The following is a 17,880-nucleotide window of genomic DNA, read 5'->3' as shown; positions in this document are numbered from 1 at the left end:
ATAGTAAAAAAAAGAATTGGGGGTGGGGCCCCCCATACATGTAACTGAGGGATGAAATTTTTTTTTTCGATGTACATACCCGTGTGGGGTATCAATGGAAAGGTCTTTTAAAATGATATAAAGTTTTCTAAAAAACATTTTTCTTAAAGTGAACGGTTTTTGAGATATCAGCTCTCAAAGTCGTAAAAAGTATGTCCCCCCCCCTCTATTTTTATAACTACGGGGTATAAAATTCTAAAAAAAATAGAGGTGATGCATGCTAATTAACTCTTTCAACGATTTTTGGTTTGATCAAAGTATCTCTTATAGTTTTTGAGATAGGTTGATTTAACTGTAATTTACGGAACCCTTCGTGCACGAGTCCGACTCGCACTTGGCCGGTTTTTTATTTTGTTTGAACAGGACATATTAAAGATGAAATACGAATTCGTGGAATTCATAAAACTATTTAAAGATGATGCTTTTAAAATCAGGTTGATAGTATTCTTTAGAATATAGTGAATTATTACGACAGAAGTATTTTATAACACTGATCATAGCAGAAAAATAATTTGAAAGGCATTCACATCATAAGTAGAGTTATAAATATTTACCATCTGAACTACTAGATCGATCCTGATTTATTCCGAATCGATACATACATTGTTGTGATTGTTATTTCACAACACAGTCATCCGTCAAACGAAGTTGTATTCGTATTATTCGTATATTTATTTTTTATTTTTCGTATTTATCCATGAAGTAGATCTTACTACCTGTTTCTATGTAATAATTTTTCTTTGGTTACTGAGTTAAACAATTGTATAAATATTTGTTGTATTAATTGTGTAGGTAATGAAATATGCATTAAGTTTGAATGTTTTACTTTTTCATATTTTAAGTTTATCTCGAATAAAGATAAATAATTCAATTTACGGATATTTTTATTTATAGGTATCTTTCCTTCTACTTTCATTGTTTGGTAATAAAAAATTGAATCTCAAGCAGCTTATGAATTTCTAGATCATACTAAAAATCAAACATCACTTCGATACATTAGTTAAAACTCATGAATATATTTGTATTTTTCAGCAACTTATTACCACGTTAAAATTTTCATTTTTTATACATGCATTGACTTGTACTGAATGTATTTTCTTGTCGCAGTTTAACAGCTTGCCTTTGATTTCCTTAGAGGATGCCGCTATTGGTCCTTCGGGCCGGATAAGGAAAGGTTTTGTATGTAGGTACCTACTGCTACCTAAACAGATCAATATAACCTCAGAAGATTGTAAATGTATCGATGTTACCTTTGATACACGTTACTATGGATAGTTTTCTGTGGAAAGCTTCATTAACTTTTAGATTTATTTTGTTCAGCAAATTACTTATCAATTCATGATAGAAACGGTAATGATGTCCTCTTAGCCAATTATTGGCCACGGCGGCTGTTCTCATATAGGGAGATCAGCCAGCTGCGCAGGACATATTATAGTCCACAAGCAATTTATGCTGACACTGGTGCAATCACTATTTCTTCAATCTCAAACCTCGATGGGATGGTAATCCGACACAAGAAAAACAAGCACAGGACCGACCTTTACGTGCAAGGTAACGGTTCTATAGGTATAAAATGGACAATACGTAAATAAGGCGATAAGAAAATGTTATCAGATAGAGCATACATTTTAAGTTGACTTTATTATATGTCTCTGTTACTAATTATAATTAAAACAGTAAATCTTCCAAGTACGTATTTTTAGTACTAATATTAGCTGCTGCTTAATTTTGACACCAAGCTATTAAAATACTAATTGGTCCTTGGAGCGGAGAATAGGTTGTGGAACATGCGACGAACTTTGTAGTACCCACCTACCAAAAGAAATAAAAGACACTTGGTATTGGAAACATATACCCTTTACATTTCAATATCACCGATAGCTACATAGCACAGGTAACACGAACATAACACAAGTTTATTTAGCAAAGCACTCCAAAAACTCGTAGGTATCACATTACGGGAGAGATAAGAGTAAATATGATACACACATCCGCAACATACACAGATATTTACCTCTCAGCCGTATTCGGTTGGCACTCCATTTAAAGCACGTTTTTGCGGGCCCTCGAGCCAGTACTGGGATTCTATAAAACTCGATCAACAACTCGCATTTCACTTCGATTCGTAATGTCATTTCATACTTTAGGGGAGGTAGGGGAGGGATGGGCACTTTTTCACAATTTATTGCATAAAAAATCAGATTTTACAGATCATTATCAACTTTTATTGCCATTTCTTATATTCGGCTAGATATAATGAAAGAGCTTTCCTAAAAATTACAATCAGTTTCAACATTACGAGATATTTAAACGGTTTTATTTAGCTCACCCCGTTTGTTTAAGAGAATACCAATATTATAACTGAAGTACAGAGGCTTTTGAAAACATATCAGCTGGCGGGGAAACCACATAAAAACGTGGGGCCCATTAACTATTGCTGTAGTACTCTCTTCTAAAGGTATAATAGGTGTGGATTGCATCGACTTACTATAATTGTAACTGGAGATTTTGACAATCAATAATTAATAATAGAAAATACACATACCTTTCATTAGTTTTCTCTTTATAACGATCCGAAACCGCAACAAAATATTTAAGTACTTCTATTCTATTCTATTTTTGTATATGGCAATCCGTGTCGATGTCAACTTCGACGATTCTGCCAATGACAAGTGAAATGAGAAGCAAGAAGTGCTTACAATTAAAAAAATAAATAAAAAAATATATATATATATTGATTTAAGATGGTGCTGTGGCCGATCTTGTGTAACTTAATGTGTTAGTAGGACGACACTGAAACAAACAGAAATACATTTACATATATAAAAACAACAACAAAATGTTAGTAACACATAACATAAAATATATACCACAACCATACAAACTGTGGCCTAAATATAGGCCACAGTTTATAATTTAATATTGTTTTGATTAATAAACATCAACAGCATCTGGAGCAGTTCTGGACAGGAGTGGGATAGGAGGGAACGGAAATTAGTCGGGAGAGGGATTTCAAGTTTTTGGAGACGACCATATAAATCAAAGGATGAGTTGATAGGACAGTCAAAAAATATATGGTCCAGGGTACCTTCATCCAGACCACACTCGCAGAGGGATGAATCCTGCACCCGAATTTTGCGCAGAAAGACCGGTGTACAGCAGTGACCTAACCGTATTCTGCACAGGACTGAGATTACCCGTTTAGGGTATTTTTTGAAATTGGAAAACCACGGTTTTGGTTTTACAACCGGTTGAATGGCGAAATAAGAGCTACCCTTCTTTTTGCCTGAGATGTTCCACCATTCCTGCCACGAGGTCTCAAGACTCAATTTGGGGAGGTTTAGCAGGTCATGCCCTTGAAGGGAGAAGTGTGCAAGGTCAGCGGACTCAGATGAACACGCATCTTTGGCCAATGCATCGGCACATTCATTGCCCGCTATACCGCAGTGGCTAGGGATCCAGACTAAGTGTACTTCTTTCTCTTGCCTAGTGCAGGAGAAAAGGGACTTTTTAATATCCAGGACAATAGGACAGTGGAGTTTAGTTCTAAAGGGATTCTGGGATAGGGCTTGGAGACAGCTAAGGGAGTCAGTAAATATAACTCCATAGCTAATCTCATGGGACTCTATAAAACGACAAGCTTCCAATAGTGCCACACACTCGCCTGTAAATACTGAAGACTCCTTCGGACATCTGAATTTCAAAATTATTTTAGAGTTCTGATAGTAAACCGCGGCTCCAGTACAGCCACCATTTGATTTGGAAGCATCCGTGAAGAACTTTTGAAACCCAATCCATCGTTCACCCAAAACCGCATTAAAGGCCGAATTTGCAGACGGGGAGTTTTTGGATATGCCAATGTTATAAAATATTTTAGGGGTGAAGCAAAGTACTTCATAAGGGTAATTAAATAGAGGAAGTCTGGGATGTGGAGCAATGGGGGATTCTAAATTTTGAAAAAACCGATATGCTTTTAGGAATAGGGGAATTTCTTTGTGTTCCCAATATTTGGAGCTGTGACAAAGAGTGTCAAGCTCTCTGAGTTTTGGGATGAGGGGGTGAGATGACTTGGGTATAACCCTGGATAGGAAACGGGAAGCGAGGTACTGACGTCTTAGGGCTAGGGGGGGTTCAGCGCATTCGACCTGCAAGGCGTTAATAGGCGACGACTTCATGCAACCTGAGATGATTCGAAGGCATTGAGACTGAATCCTATCTAAACCGGCCAAGGCACCTTTGTTGCTTGGAATCACCAGGTGTGACCCATAGTCCAGGATACTACGGACTAAGGCGTTGTAGACCAGTTTCATAGTGAAGGGGTGGGCCCCCCACCAGACACCAGCGAGAGCTTTCAAGATGGAGATTGCTCTTTCGCATCTTTTGATCAAGTAATTAAAGTGGTGAATCCCGGATAATTTTGAGTCTAAGAAAACGCCTAAAAATTTTGTTTTGTTGCCTATGGGGATATCTTGTCCTTGAATGTTAACTGAGACCTGAGGGATCAGTAGTTTTCGGGGAAAAATCACTACCGAGCTTTTTGGGGCGGATAACGAGAGACCATGGTCCAAAAGCCATGTGTGCAGAGAGTCCAGGGAGAGACAGAGAGATGAGGCAGCGTCCGTAATAGATGGATTTACTACATACAACACTAGATCGTCAGCGTACTGTAAAAGGTGGCAGTCAGAATTAAGGCAGGAGCCAATGTCTGCTGTATACAGGTTGTATAGTAGAGGGCTTAGAACTGAGCCTTGGGGAAGGCCCTTCCACGTCTGTCTCACCTCAAATACCTCCCCCTGCACTCTGAGCATCAAAGAGCGAGACATGAGGAGTGCGCATATACATTGTACCATCTTACCCGGAATCCTCAGCTGTTGCAATTTTTGCCTGAGAACAGGAAGAAGGACGCTGTCGTATGCGGAAGAGATGTCAAGGAAAGTGGCTACAGCGGATTCATTTTTGGAAAAGGCTGTACGGATATCAGTAACCAAAATTGCCACACTGTCCATGGTGCTAAGCCCCTTTCTAAAGCCAAACTGACTACTCGGCAGTAGATCCCTAGACTCCACCAACCACTCAAGTCTGTTTTTAATTAAATGTTCCAATATCTTGGCCAACACTGAGGACAAAGCAATTGGTCTAAGGCCATTCGGATCATCAGCAGTCTTGCCGGGCTTCAAAAGGGGAATTACTATCTGAGCTTTCCACTGTTCAGGAACCCAACCAAATTGATAGCAATAATTTATTATTCCTAAAAAATATTTTTTTGCTTCAAAACCAAAATGAACTGCAAATGAGTACGGTATGCCGTCTATGCCAGGGGCGGAATCCCTAACATGACGTAATACCGCATCAAGTTCCTCCAACGAAAATGGTTCATTCATAGGATCATCCACAATATTTACAGACGGGAGCAGAAGTTCTGAGGAAGAAGGAACATAGGCTGGAGCAATTTTGTCGAAAAAGGATTCAGCAGTTTCTCTCGAGATAGGGGAAGAGATAGATGGGGAGCAGCCTCGCCTGAAACGATTAATGCTCTTCCAAACTGCTGAAATGGGAGTGGAAGGGGATAGAGAAGTGCAAAACTTAACCCAACCGCGACGTTTCTTCTTGCGAAGAAGCCGCCGAGATTGAGCTAACACTCGTCTGTACCGTATAAGATTGTCGCTATTCATCGCATCATTGTACTGTTTTTCGGTCTCTTTTCTTTCTTTAATAACCGATGTGCATTCTTGATCCCACCACGGGGGTGACGGGATTTTATTTCTGGCACAGTTACGCAACGGAAATGTAGAGTCTGCGCTTGAGGTAATGGCCGAGATAAAGCCATCGTAACAGCTCTTAGCATGGCAGTGACCAGAAGAATCTTGGAAACTTGAAGTTAAATTTGGAAGCACACTAATTTTCTCCTCCAGTAAAGATGCAAACCTCGACCAATCAGGTTTGGACAAGTTGTACTTCAATAGTGGAGGAGACGTTTTCTCTAAATAAGTTTTATTAATTAAAGTTACAACAATGGGGTAATGGTCGCTACCATGCGTCAGAGTAGTACATTCCCAATGAATTGATGCCGCCAACTCTACTGAACAGAATGTGAGGTCTACACAACTCTTTTGCTGTCCTGGAAGGGATCTACGAGTAGGACTACCATCATTTAAGATGCAAAGGTCTAAATCATCCAAGATTTCTACTAAACCTTCCCCAAACGAATCACAACGATTGGAGCCCCATCTAAAGTGGTGACAGTTGAAATCACCCATGACGAGCACAGGTCCCACTATGTTATTCAAAATGTCCCTAATGGTGGTTAAAAACCTACGCTGAGGATGGGAAATATACACTGATAAAACAGTGATACCCTCAATTTTACACGCAACTATATTCATATCACCATCCAGAACCGGAAGAGTCAAGGTGGAAAGGGGAACACGATTATTAACAAGGAGAGCCGACCCTCCATAGCCATCAGATCTGTCACATCTGAGAATATTAAATAGTGGCATATTAAAACTGAGACTCGGGGTGAGCCAAGTCTCAGCTACAGAGCAAGCCAGAGGCTTGAATTTGTTGAGGAGGAATATGAGGTCGTGCTTTTTATGCCACACGCTCCTCACATTCCATTGAAGGAATACTTGGCGAGGCGCCATTTCTAATATTTAATAAAAGGTTAGTTAGTTGGTAGGCAACGTTGGACGGTAATTGGGTATTATTGGTGGATAGAATTGTAGATAGAAGTTTAATAAGAATATCTATTATTGAGGAAACATTATTATCAATGAATGGGTTATTCAGAGCGCAGCCATCAGGCTGTGAAGGTGCAGGGGAGTTAATAATCTGCTGATGGGCAGCTTTATCATAAGAGGGAGATAGAGGGGCATGGGTCTTTGGCTTAAGGAAAACAGTTTTGCGGTATGACTGAGTGGGGGCGGGAATAGCTTTTGCAGCATTAGCATAATTGCGAGAAGGAAGTGGGACAGATTTGCTAGCTTCAGCATATGAAAGGGACTTCTCAGCCATAACCGTCTTAATGGCCTTCTGTCTACCCAACTCCGGGCATGATTTGCTATTTGCAAAATGATTCCCTGAGCAGAGCACACAGAATGCCTCCGCCTCAGAAGTGCTGCAACCATCACCAGGGTGATCATGGCCGCACTTACTGCAGCGAGGCTTGGACCGACACACTAGTTCCACATGACCAAACCTGCAGCACTTACGGCACTGGATGGTGGGATAAACATATTGCTGAACTGGAAGGGAGGTGTAACAGCAAAATACTCTTTGAGGTAATACTTGGCCATCAAATGTAAGTACACATGTCTCTGTTGCCTTGAATTCAGTCACCCCATCAATAACTACTTTCCTGTTTATGCGACGAACTTTCAGGATTTCACCACAACCTGAAGGGACCTGTAAGTACTTTTGGACTTCCTCTTCATTTAAATCAGTGGGAACACCAGTCACAACTCCCATCCGAGTTATATTAAAAGTGGGGATAGAGGCAACATAGCGGTTCTTGTGTAAAATGCTGTTGATAATGAATGAGTTTGCATCCTGAGGGGATTTGAACTCTACAGATACACGGTTCCTACCAACTTTTTTAACACCATCTCGGACAACGTTAGTAATGCTATGTTTTTGTAGGAATATTCCGAATGTAACAGGGTGAAGAGAGGTACCGGCGTTAGGCTGGGGCTCCAATCGAGAGACATGAACGATAAAAGGTGCCTTATCAGTAGCAGAGTACCTGCTGCGGCCAACTAGGTTTCTTTGTTGTTTGGATGGCGGGGTTGACACGCCAATGTTGGCATCATCTCCGGAGCGTTTTCTGGTATTCGAGGTTGATGGGGTCTGGGAGTCCGCGATGCTGCAAGCAACATCAGCGAGTTGGGATAGCGGATAGTTCGGGGAAAGTGGAGCATATGCAGAGATGTCGGGAGGATCGGGATCGGGGGGTTTATTTTGATCCATTATGCTTGTAAAAAAGTTGTTAGTTACCGAAATAACAGTACACCACTGGAGACAAACACAAGGACAACACACAAACACAAAACTAAGTCACAAAAGTTCACCAAAACACTTAAAACAGCTGAAAATTCTAGGCACACGTGCTAACCAAAGACACTCTGTGGCGAGAATCATTTAAGTACTTTTACGAGTGTTTGTTCTTGACAACTCACAGAAATGACAGATAGTCTATGGATGAACACCGTTACCAGTCGGTAACGTAAACTACCCAATTAAAAAAAAACAAAACTATGATCAGAAATCAGAATAAAAGGACCCCCCTTTTATTCTGATTTGATCATGTCTCCCAACTGCCCATCTCTCCCCTACCTCCCCTATAGATAGACATATTTTGACAAATCTGTCAAAATCTCGACTTTGATTTAGTTCAACTTGTCAACACGCTCGATAGTGAAGCGCTAGTGTAGTTTGACAATGTCAATCACGAAACTTTAAGGTAGAATTCCGTGGGTCGCGATTGTCGCAGCCGCGCGCGACAAAAGTCAACCTATGAAAATGTATGGCACCGCTGCCGAGGGCTGCGACAGTCGCGCGCGGACGACGAATTTCGTGAGCCGCTCGCGGCCGTACGCTTCTCAACATGGTCTAGCGCTTAATAACATCTATAGAATTTTAGTAAAACCAGAATTAAATTTTTGACAATGCCGCGAGCAGCTTACGAAATTCGTCGGCCGCGCGCGACTGTCACGGGCCTCGACAACGGTGCCATACATTTTCAAAGGTTGACTATTGTCGCGTCCACGGAATTCTACCTTTAGATCGAAGTCGAAGTGAGAGTGATGTCGAAGTGAGTTGTGATATTTTATAGAATCGACATGCAGGAGTCTGTTGCAAATTACATAATTTATCATGTCATCCCAAAGTATATGCTTGTTGAATACCATTTCTTTGGAGCACGATGAAAAAATCGTTCAATTCGCACGGATATCAACGATGGATGTTTTGAAGTGCTTCAATTTATATGAATTTATTGGAAGAGTACTTATTCTTGAGGATGTGTTAGGAAATTGTATTTATTTGATTTGGGTTTGAAGTGAAATGGATATTTATGCGATATTTATGTGTGATTGTAAGATATTGATATTCCGCGTATTCAAAATATGGGATGTGTTTTACCTTACGTCTTTCAGCTGCCGCTACGGATTTATATGAGACCCCGTGACATATTACAGTTTGGATTTTGTGGCTCGTGATTAGTTCGTTCTTAAATAATTTAAGAACCATCGTGAGGGAGCTATAGTAACACGACACTTGAAAAAATGTAATAATAAATTGAAATCGTGCTATATACATAATTGGAAGCTTTCAAAAATATCTTAATGACCTGGAAACTCTTACTTCTGAAACAATAAAGAAAGACCGTATGATGAAACACAAATAATACATTTTCAAGTCTTATTTGCGCAGTTTGTTTCAATTTTCCTTATTTGGAGAACTAATAGTTCTGTACGTGCCAAAAATATGTACCTTCAAAACATATTTATTTGAATGGTTTCGACTGGAACTAATGACATATAGAACCAGGTGTTAATTAATAACTATGCAAATTAACAAATTAGCGACACATTTAATATTCAATGTGGCTATTATTAATGATTGTTGATTTTAGTGCCTGAAGCAAATAGAAACTGAAAAAGTTGTATTAAGTACTAAAATGTTTTTATCTACTTTACTTTCATGTATTCCCAGAAATGGCCCATCTAGGTTGAAAATGGAACTTAATAAGTGGTCAAACACCACTTAATTAAAGAATCATTATTGAGTTCTAAGAGTAAAGATGGTTTAAGTAACAAAAACACAGTTATCAGTTATTTAATCATTGAAAACCTATCAAAACAAACAACTCTATTATTCCTATTTACTTTCGCAGCTATGCTGGAAGAATTTGATTTAGAAATAGGCTTTACCTTTGTAAATTCTTTCTTTCTTTCTTTCCTGTTGTTTTTCTTTATTTCGTATGTAAAAAATCGTAAATAAATAAATAACAAATGAGATTTCAAAATTCACACAATACACTTGCCTTAAGGAAAGTGGGCTGATTTTCATATTGTGTGCGGTCATTTGTACTCGAATACTTTACGGAATTGCACCGTCGAATACCGGAGCGTGGGTATGAAGTACACTCCACTGGTTTTTAATCATGCAGACAAAGCGAGGAAACATTCTTAGTCAAGCAAAAATTGTAGGCATTTTTGAATAAGAAAAGGAAGCACACCTTTTTTTCATTCACTGACGAAATTGAGCAAATATTGTAAAATTAAACAATTTAATGTTAATATTAAAAATTTAATATTTAAACAATTGGTGTAGATCGAAATAAACTAAATGGGGAACAGTATATAAGCTGGGACTTCGGTTAGTCGAACATTGAAATCAGCAACGATGAATACGTTCTTAAGAGTATTCGTGCTTTCGGCCTACGTGACTCTTGTCCTGGGTGTGTCCGCCAAGGAGGTCACCTCACCTGAATTTCTATCAAGTATAGAAAAATGGTGGGGTCCACTTGGACAAGAGGGGAAGATTAGCGAGGATATCCGACCTTTCAAAATCCAGTTCACGGATGAGGTAAGTGTTTTATTTCATTGTTTAGATACATTTTAATTGAAACTTTTTTTGTTGTAATTGAAATGAACTTGGCTTGCAAAAATACATATTGCAATACGCTCTGTCGGCTCAAAAGACGGAACAACTACAAATTTCTCATCCACATGTTTTCCTTCCTAACGTTTCAGATGGTAGCTGACCTAAGAAATCGTATCAACAATCGCCGCGAAGTGACCAAACCTCTAGAAGGTATTGCCTTCGAGTACGGTTTCAACTCAGATAACCTGGACTACTGGATGGACTTCTGGGCTAACAAGTACAACTTCACTGAACGCGAAGATTTCTTGAACCAGTTCCCTCATTACAAGACTAATATTCAAGGACTCGATATACACTTCATTAGGGTGAAGCCTGAGGTCAGTATTATCTATATTATGTGAGTTTCTTGCATTGGTCTCGTGTTTCAGTAGGAACTTAGTAGGTTAAGATTGCTAGGATTACATTTCTGAGCTGGACCAACTCTTTCAGAATTTTCCTAAATGTTCGAGTATGTTATTAACTTAGCCAGAAATCGTAGAGGTCCTTGAAGCAAGGAAAGATTCTGCTGGAGATATATACTTCTTATGTGATTTGGAGTGGTACTAAATATGGCGCTTCTTTGTTTTAGGTACCTGAAGGCACGTTGGTGCTACCTCTTCTCATGATGCACGGCTGGCCTGGATCCATCAGGGAATTCTATGGATCCATTCCACTTATTACTGAATACAACGAAAAGAGAGGTTTCGCTGTGGAAGTTGTAGTCCCAAGTTTACCTGGATTTGGTTTTTCTGATGTAAGTATTTTGGGAACTTTCAATACATATGACGTTTAGAGATTAGATAAATTGCTAATTGAAAAGCTTTTATATTATTTTGTTCCACATAATTAAGCAAAACCTTTTTTTCTTATTTGGCAGGGAACAACTCGTCCAGGTATGGGAGAGGTGGAAATTGCAGCTATCATGAAAAACCTTATGGCCCGACTCGGTTTCGAGAAGTTCTATGTTCAAGGCGGCGACTTTGGTGCCCTAATAGCTAACGATATGGTCACTTTCTATCCTGATGTAAGATTTTCGAATACTCTTTTATTATTTTAATTATAGAGTTTTCTTAAAAATTATATTTGTAAAACAATTAGGAGTTTTTTGATGGCGGTTTTCAATTATTATTTTAATTAAATACATGATAGTTTTTCACCATAGGTTACCTATTTTTTAAAGAAATTTTTCCTTCACGTTTTATTTTCAGAAAATCCTTGGCTACCACACGAACTTCCCGATATCTCTAGCTCCTGGTTCACTGCTCACCTACTTAGCTGGTTCACTGAACCCGTTGTTCCAATCGCTGGTCGTGGACTCTTCGGTGGCGGACAGAATGTACCCAATACTTGATGTCGTTCTGGGACTCGTTGAGGAATCCGGGTACTTGCACATGCAGGCTACTAAGCCAGATACCATTGGTAAGAATATAATATCGAAATGCATTTTATTAAATAGTTTTGCTTGTATCTATTTAATGCACTCTAGAATTGATTAATAGATTATTTATTATTTTGAAAATACATTCATGTTACACGTAAGACGACGGCAGATAGAAGAGTATGGAAGGAGAAAACACGTTCCCACAGCCCCAAATAAAATTGGGATAAAAGCAGAGGAAGATGATTACATAATATTTCTATTACAGGAATTGCCCTGTCAGATTCTCCAATGGGTCTCTTCGCGTGGCTGATGCAGCCCCTTTCTGGTGGTACTCGTAAAGCTTACAAAACCAGAGTAGACGGAGGTCTTTCCCTCTTGTACGCGCCTGAGACACTCATTGATGACGTCATGATGTACTGGACTGAGAACAAGTTCACCACTGCTGTCAGAGTATATGCTGAGTCCATTAATAAGAGAACCCTTGGCATGGGAATATCATCGTAAGTATTTTTTTTTTGGGTTCCGAATTTAAAATTGCCAAGTCTTCTAGCTACTCCGCGACTGTATCTATCTACTACATAGAAACAACTTTAACTCTTTACCCTCCATAAAAATTGGAGGTATGTATTTCTTTAATCTTTATACTACATACCTACCTCTATCCTACCTATTTATACCTTTACCTCTTTCAGAATCCCCACATCGGTACCGACCTGCACCATTCACGCTAAGGACGAAATCATCTACGAATCTCCGATCATGCTCAAATACAAATTCACCAACCTACTGCGTTCAACAGTTCTCGACAGCCAAGGACATTTCTTGGCCATGGAGGCCCCAGAAGTATTTTCTGAAGACGTCCTCTCAGCACTGGACTTATTCTTGGAATTCAATGAAGAAAATAACAAGGTTGAAGAGTCAAACTCGAAGTTCCCTATCAAACTACCCAAGTTACCGATTGTAGACAGTTTAGAGAAAGGAGTGGATAAGATCAAGGGTGGCTTATCACAATTGTTCGGCCGTTGAATACAAATCGACAACATCTTCTTACTGGTACTGCTTTTGGTCTTCTTTGATTACAGGACATAAATTCACGATTTTGTCATCGATTTATGTGTAAATAAACTGTTTGGCTGTAACTTTTTTTTTACTGTGATGATTCACCTTGATGCCTCATTGGTATCACTACAAGCTATTTCTTTAAATAAGTTAACATAATCTGAAAGAAATTATGCTCGTGTCTTTAGAGCTAGTAGCACTCGGCTTAGTTGTTTCGAACGATCATCTTCCTCTCGAAGATTGACGAGCTTGCTTTATAACATGTTTGATAGCACCAACCAGGAACGAAGAAGATTGGAACATATTTCCATTAGATTGGCTTTATTTTATAGACTTGCAGTTTAAAACATTATTAGCAATAAACATTGATGGCTTTTTTATTAGGCTTTGAACAAAATGGCTACATATGGATAGTTTAAAGTGAAAAGGTGATTTTTATTTCATTTTAACAGGACATGTAAAAAGTTAAAATACTTGGTATTCTTAAAACTATTCAAGATTGTGCTTTTAAAAGCTATTGGAAGCAGATAGACAAAACATTGTAGGGTATAGTGAAACGTCATGAAAGAAGTCCATATCTTTGGAACACTGTATGCATTCACATCATAACTAGAGTTATAAATATTTACCATCCGAACAACTAGATCGTTCCTGATTTATTCCGAATCGATACATCCATTGTTGTGATTGTTATTTCACAACACAGTCATCCGTCAAACGAAATATATTCTCGGAGATTAACTCACGTTTTATTTAGGTTAGAAGCTAAATAATTGTAATTTATGTTACTCGTAAAACATGCAGAGCTGTACGACCTACGAACTTGTCTTGTACAGAGATTTAAAGAATGCTGCAAAGGGAAAACTGAGCGAAAGATTATTTGTGATGGCAATAAATTTCTCAAAGCCTACGGAGTTCGCTTGAAGCGCTTTGCTGGATTCCTTTTTTGAAATTGCCTTTTTACGTTTACGGACAATTAAATCAAAAGCATTTTTAAACTGGATACAATGTTGGGGTATTTGCTTACATTAAAAGTGGAATATATGGTCCGTGGCGGCCATTATTGTAACAAACGTGGTTCGTTAGCGCCGACTGTAGTCTGGATTGTGTACGCTCAAATTAGTTCGGATTAGCCCATCAACAAATGCATTTTATTGTCCGAATGCTTATCAGAATAATGGCCTTTTGGAAAATTCATGGCTTAGATTAGCATTTTTATGAATTATAGCGCCATTAGGGTCGACTGTAAAGAACCTTACTCCGAACTTTTTATCAAAATTTATCGGTCTGCTACGACGCATACTATTGCTTAATTGACAGTGATAATTAATTCCACTCAGCTTTAAAATGAAGATAATAATTAAATATTATTATAGAGTATGCTGTATTTCATGCTTTTGGAGACTTAATATTTTTCCTAAAGTTTATCCGGAACGAACATTTTTCTTTACCTTACTGGTGAGTCGTACACGTTGTTTTCATAGTACAAACCTTTAATATTCTTGAAGCAGCAGACATGTTTAAATCGAATTACAGAAGTATCCACTTTGATGTAGATTTTTGCCTAAGTATACAAAGCCTATAAAGGTAACTTTTGAGACTAAAAACATTTGACTTCAAAGAAAATCTCAAAATACTAGAGCAGAGAATAATTTCACTCGAAGATTGTATTTTTCAGAAAAAAGTTTTGGAACTTAGTATGATTTTTTTTTATCAAAGAGCCTTGCCCATATTCCTTGAATTTCGTTTTTTTTTTCATCAAATCGAATTTATTTTTAACATTTTAAAAGTATCTTCATGGAATCAACTCTCACAAATTCATTAATTATTTTTTTAGAACAACGAAAAAATGCTTCGTTTTATTTTAAAACAATTTGATAGAGTGAAAATGATGATTTGTAAATGCGTCGTCGCAGAGAGAAGTTTTATTTCATTACTGGTAAAAATATTTCAATGTAACTCAAAAATACTTTGTTATTTGGTTTTAGTTAAAATTTACGGTAGCCGAGTTTTACCTACTCGCTAGTTATTTATACACAGTACTGCAATATGAAGGTAAATATTCTATCCGCAGGGAATCGAAGCGACAAAATATTTGTAAATATGAGTACTGTATTTGGGTCCCTATATGTCGATGACCAGTCAACCATTTACTTGCAAATTTTTTTTATTAAAAAAAATGTTTAATCGTAAACTTTTTATGTATTGTGTGCATTCTGTCACTGATGGACAGAATCATTTTATTATTTTGGTAAGTGAAACAAATAATTAACATACCAAATTAATAAAACTGTTACATCCGTTGCTTTTTTGAATTTTCAAGCCTTTGTTTTCGTGTAATTAGTAATTTTCTGTAATTAGATTCAAGGTTTCGTTCATCTTTTATCAAATCCAAGCTACAGTACTTACTTCCAAAGATATAGGAATATGGTTATGACCAACACATTAAGGCTTATACAAGGTGTTGATTTGCATTTGTGCCATAATTCAGGAGGAGGTCATAAAATACGTAAATAATCGATTGGAATTACAGTAGACGGGAAATAGCTAATATGCACTGCTTTTTTTGTCATTGTAATGTCGTAGTATTTCAGAAGTAATCCAATTTTATGAATGAAAATTATGAATGATCGTTGCGTATGCTTTCTGTTTGCGTTTGTGTGAGGGTGCAGCACGGTCTTAAGGCCAATAACACACGCGCCAAGTTTAAATACGGCTAGATGACATTGACGGAATTCCGAAAAAAAATATTTAAAAAAAAATGACGTACCAATTTTTTTGTTGATTTGGGTCGAGAATCATTAGCACAATTACGTCCTTTAATATGGCACGGATGCAAATCAACAGCTTGTATATCAAGGTCATTCAATATTGCTGACTCAGCGGTAAGTTTAGCCAGATGCTAATGAAGAAGTATTGCGCGCCCATTGGGCAAACTGCCATCAACAATACGAGGCGTCTAGAGGGAACATTAGTTGCTATAATAATAACTATTTTAGCTAAGTAACAATGGTACTTATATGGTGAGTATGTGAGGTCAGTTAACATGTGTGAGCAATCTTTTCAATGTAGCTTCAGTAATTTTATCGTAATATATCATCAGCCATTTTATTGTCCCAATGCAGAGCACAGGCGTCTTTTAGTACAGAGAAGGAATAATCCTTAATTACTATGCATGTTCAACGCGGGTTAGCTTCAGACTTTAAAGTCCATTTATCTAGTCTATATTACTCAGTCATTGGTGTTCTGTTAACAAATTCAAGATCTAAATGAGGTTTATTCCTGGCTTAATTTCTGTCTTATTCTACAAAGGTTAGGGCAATCTGGTTATCCTTTCAAACTCATATCTAAGTAGCACACTCAAGAAATCTTCTGAACAATTTAAGTTATGGAATCATCTACGTACCATAACAAAATTTTAAATGACAAGATAAATAACACAACATGCATTACCTTACTTCCACCCACTAGGTAGATTTCAAACGAAAACAACAGCAAAACGTGTGCCACAAAAGTTGTGTACGTAAATTAGTTTAGGAGACTTCACAAATAGAGCCGGCTTCGCACGCAACAATGTAGCATAAATTAATTAAACAACCGAGGTTCTAAATAAAATAAAAAACAGACCAAACCCAAGTGAGTCGCGCGTTGTAGAGGGTCCCGTACCTCTAATTTATAATATCCTTGTGGACTACAATATACCCTGTGCAGCTGGCAGATCTACTATGAGAACTGCCACCTTGGTCCAAAATCGGCCGTGGACGTCATTTGTATTATTATAATACTAGCTGTTGCCCGCAACTTCGTCTGCGTGGGCAATATAGAATCGTCAAAATACTACTTATCCCGTAGGTGCATTCTTTCACGTGACAGTATAATTAGGATTAGCACTTAGCAGTCGCATAGATTCAATGATCAAGGTTGTGTTGTGGATGTGACCATTTATCTAAACAAAAGAAGTAAAGTTTGTGACGTTGTGAATATCTCTGGATCTAGTCAGCCAATTTGGAAAATTATTACGTATAGTGCGTAAGTAATTTTCACAGGAAACAGCTATAATCTATGTCTATATGCTTTGAGTCTGACAAAGCTGTCATTTGTACATTTTCTGCAGCTGCTGTGACTAATCAGAAGCCAGAAAGTCTGTCAGTCTTACCATGGATAATGTCTTGTAATGTGACTGGATTGAAGAGATCAGATAGGTAGTCGCTCCAAGCAAAATATTGGTACTCGAACAGATTCGGCGACTGGAAGCCAACACCAACATAGTTGGGGAATAGCTGGATGGATGATGAAATGAGTCATCATCATCAGCAGGCGCATAGGGTAGGATAGTTTCACTTACTCACTATGGTAAGGCTGACCCCACATTAGGCGTGCGCGATCCTCGGGCGTGTGAGTAGCGCGGGCGTCGCGAGCGCGCTGCGTGAACATCGCGTTTTGCTGCCCTGCGGCATGTGTGAAGAGTGCAAGCGACGCGCTCGAGGCGAACACGCGGCGCTCGAGTTGCGTTCTTACCCCTTCGCCCGCTATCCCCGCCGCCCGCTAAACGCCTTAGCAGTTTAAACGTCAAGGAGAGCGGCGCGTGCGCGCCGCGAGCGCGCTACAAATGCCGCAGGGCAGCAAAACGCGACGCTCACGCAACGCGCTCGCGACGCACGCGCGGCGCCCGCGCTACTCACACGCCCGAGGATCGCGCACGCCTAATGTGGTGGCCTAAGCCGGGACTCCACCGAAATGTTTGCATTAGTTCACGA

At 38.7% G+C, this 17,880-nt stretch overlaps 1 protein-coding gene across 1 annotated transcript; it reads left to right on the top strand.

Annotated features, from left to right (window-relative positions):
- The first annotated feature begins 10,405 nt into the window (after positions 1–10,405).
- On the top strand, positions 10,406–13,203 carry LOC124630135 (juvenile hormone epoxide hydrolase-like). The gene is made up of 7 exons (XM_047163870.1): positions 10,406–10,626; positions 10,794–11,021; positions 11,273–11,437; positions 11,561–11,707; positions 11,892–12,102; positions 12,330–12,564; positions 12,757–13,203. The coding sequence occupies exons 1-7, from the start codon at positions 10,444–10,446 to the stop codon at positions 13,088–13,090; spliced, it is 1,503 nt and encodes a 500-aa protein (XP_047019826.1). The 5' UTR covers positions 10,406–10,443; the 3' UTR covers positions 13,091–13,203.
- Positions 13,204–17,880: the final 4,677 nt, after the last annotated feature.

Source organism: Helicoverpa zea, chromosome 4, assembly GCF_022581195.2.
Source record: "Helicoverpa zea isolate HzStark_Cry1AcR chromosome 4, ilHelZeax1.1, whole genome shotgun sequence".
Taxonomy (NCBI): domain Eukaryota; kingdom Metazoa; phylum Arthropoda; class Insecta; order Lepidoptera; family Noctuidae; genus Helicoverpa; species Helicoverpa zea.
The sequence above is the reverse complement of the archived record's forward strand: the minus strand, read 5'-3'. Positions and strand labels throughout refer to the sequence as shown.

Bases quoted from the DNA above. Each gene is read 5' to 3' on its own strand.
- LOC124630135 (XM_047163870.1), top strand. From the start codon at position 10,444: ATGAATACGTTCTTAAGAGTATTCGTGCTTTCGGCCTACGTGACTCTT. The intron at 11,708-11,891 runs GTAAGATTTTCG...TTTTATTTTCAG, and splicing joins TGGTCACTTTCTATCCTGAT to AAAATCCTTGGCTACCACAC. The intron at 12,565-12,756 runs GTAAGTATTTTT...TACCTCTTTCAG, and splicing joins CTTGGCATGGGAATATCATC to AATCCCCACATCGGTACCGA.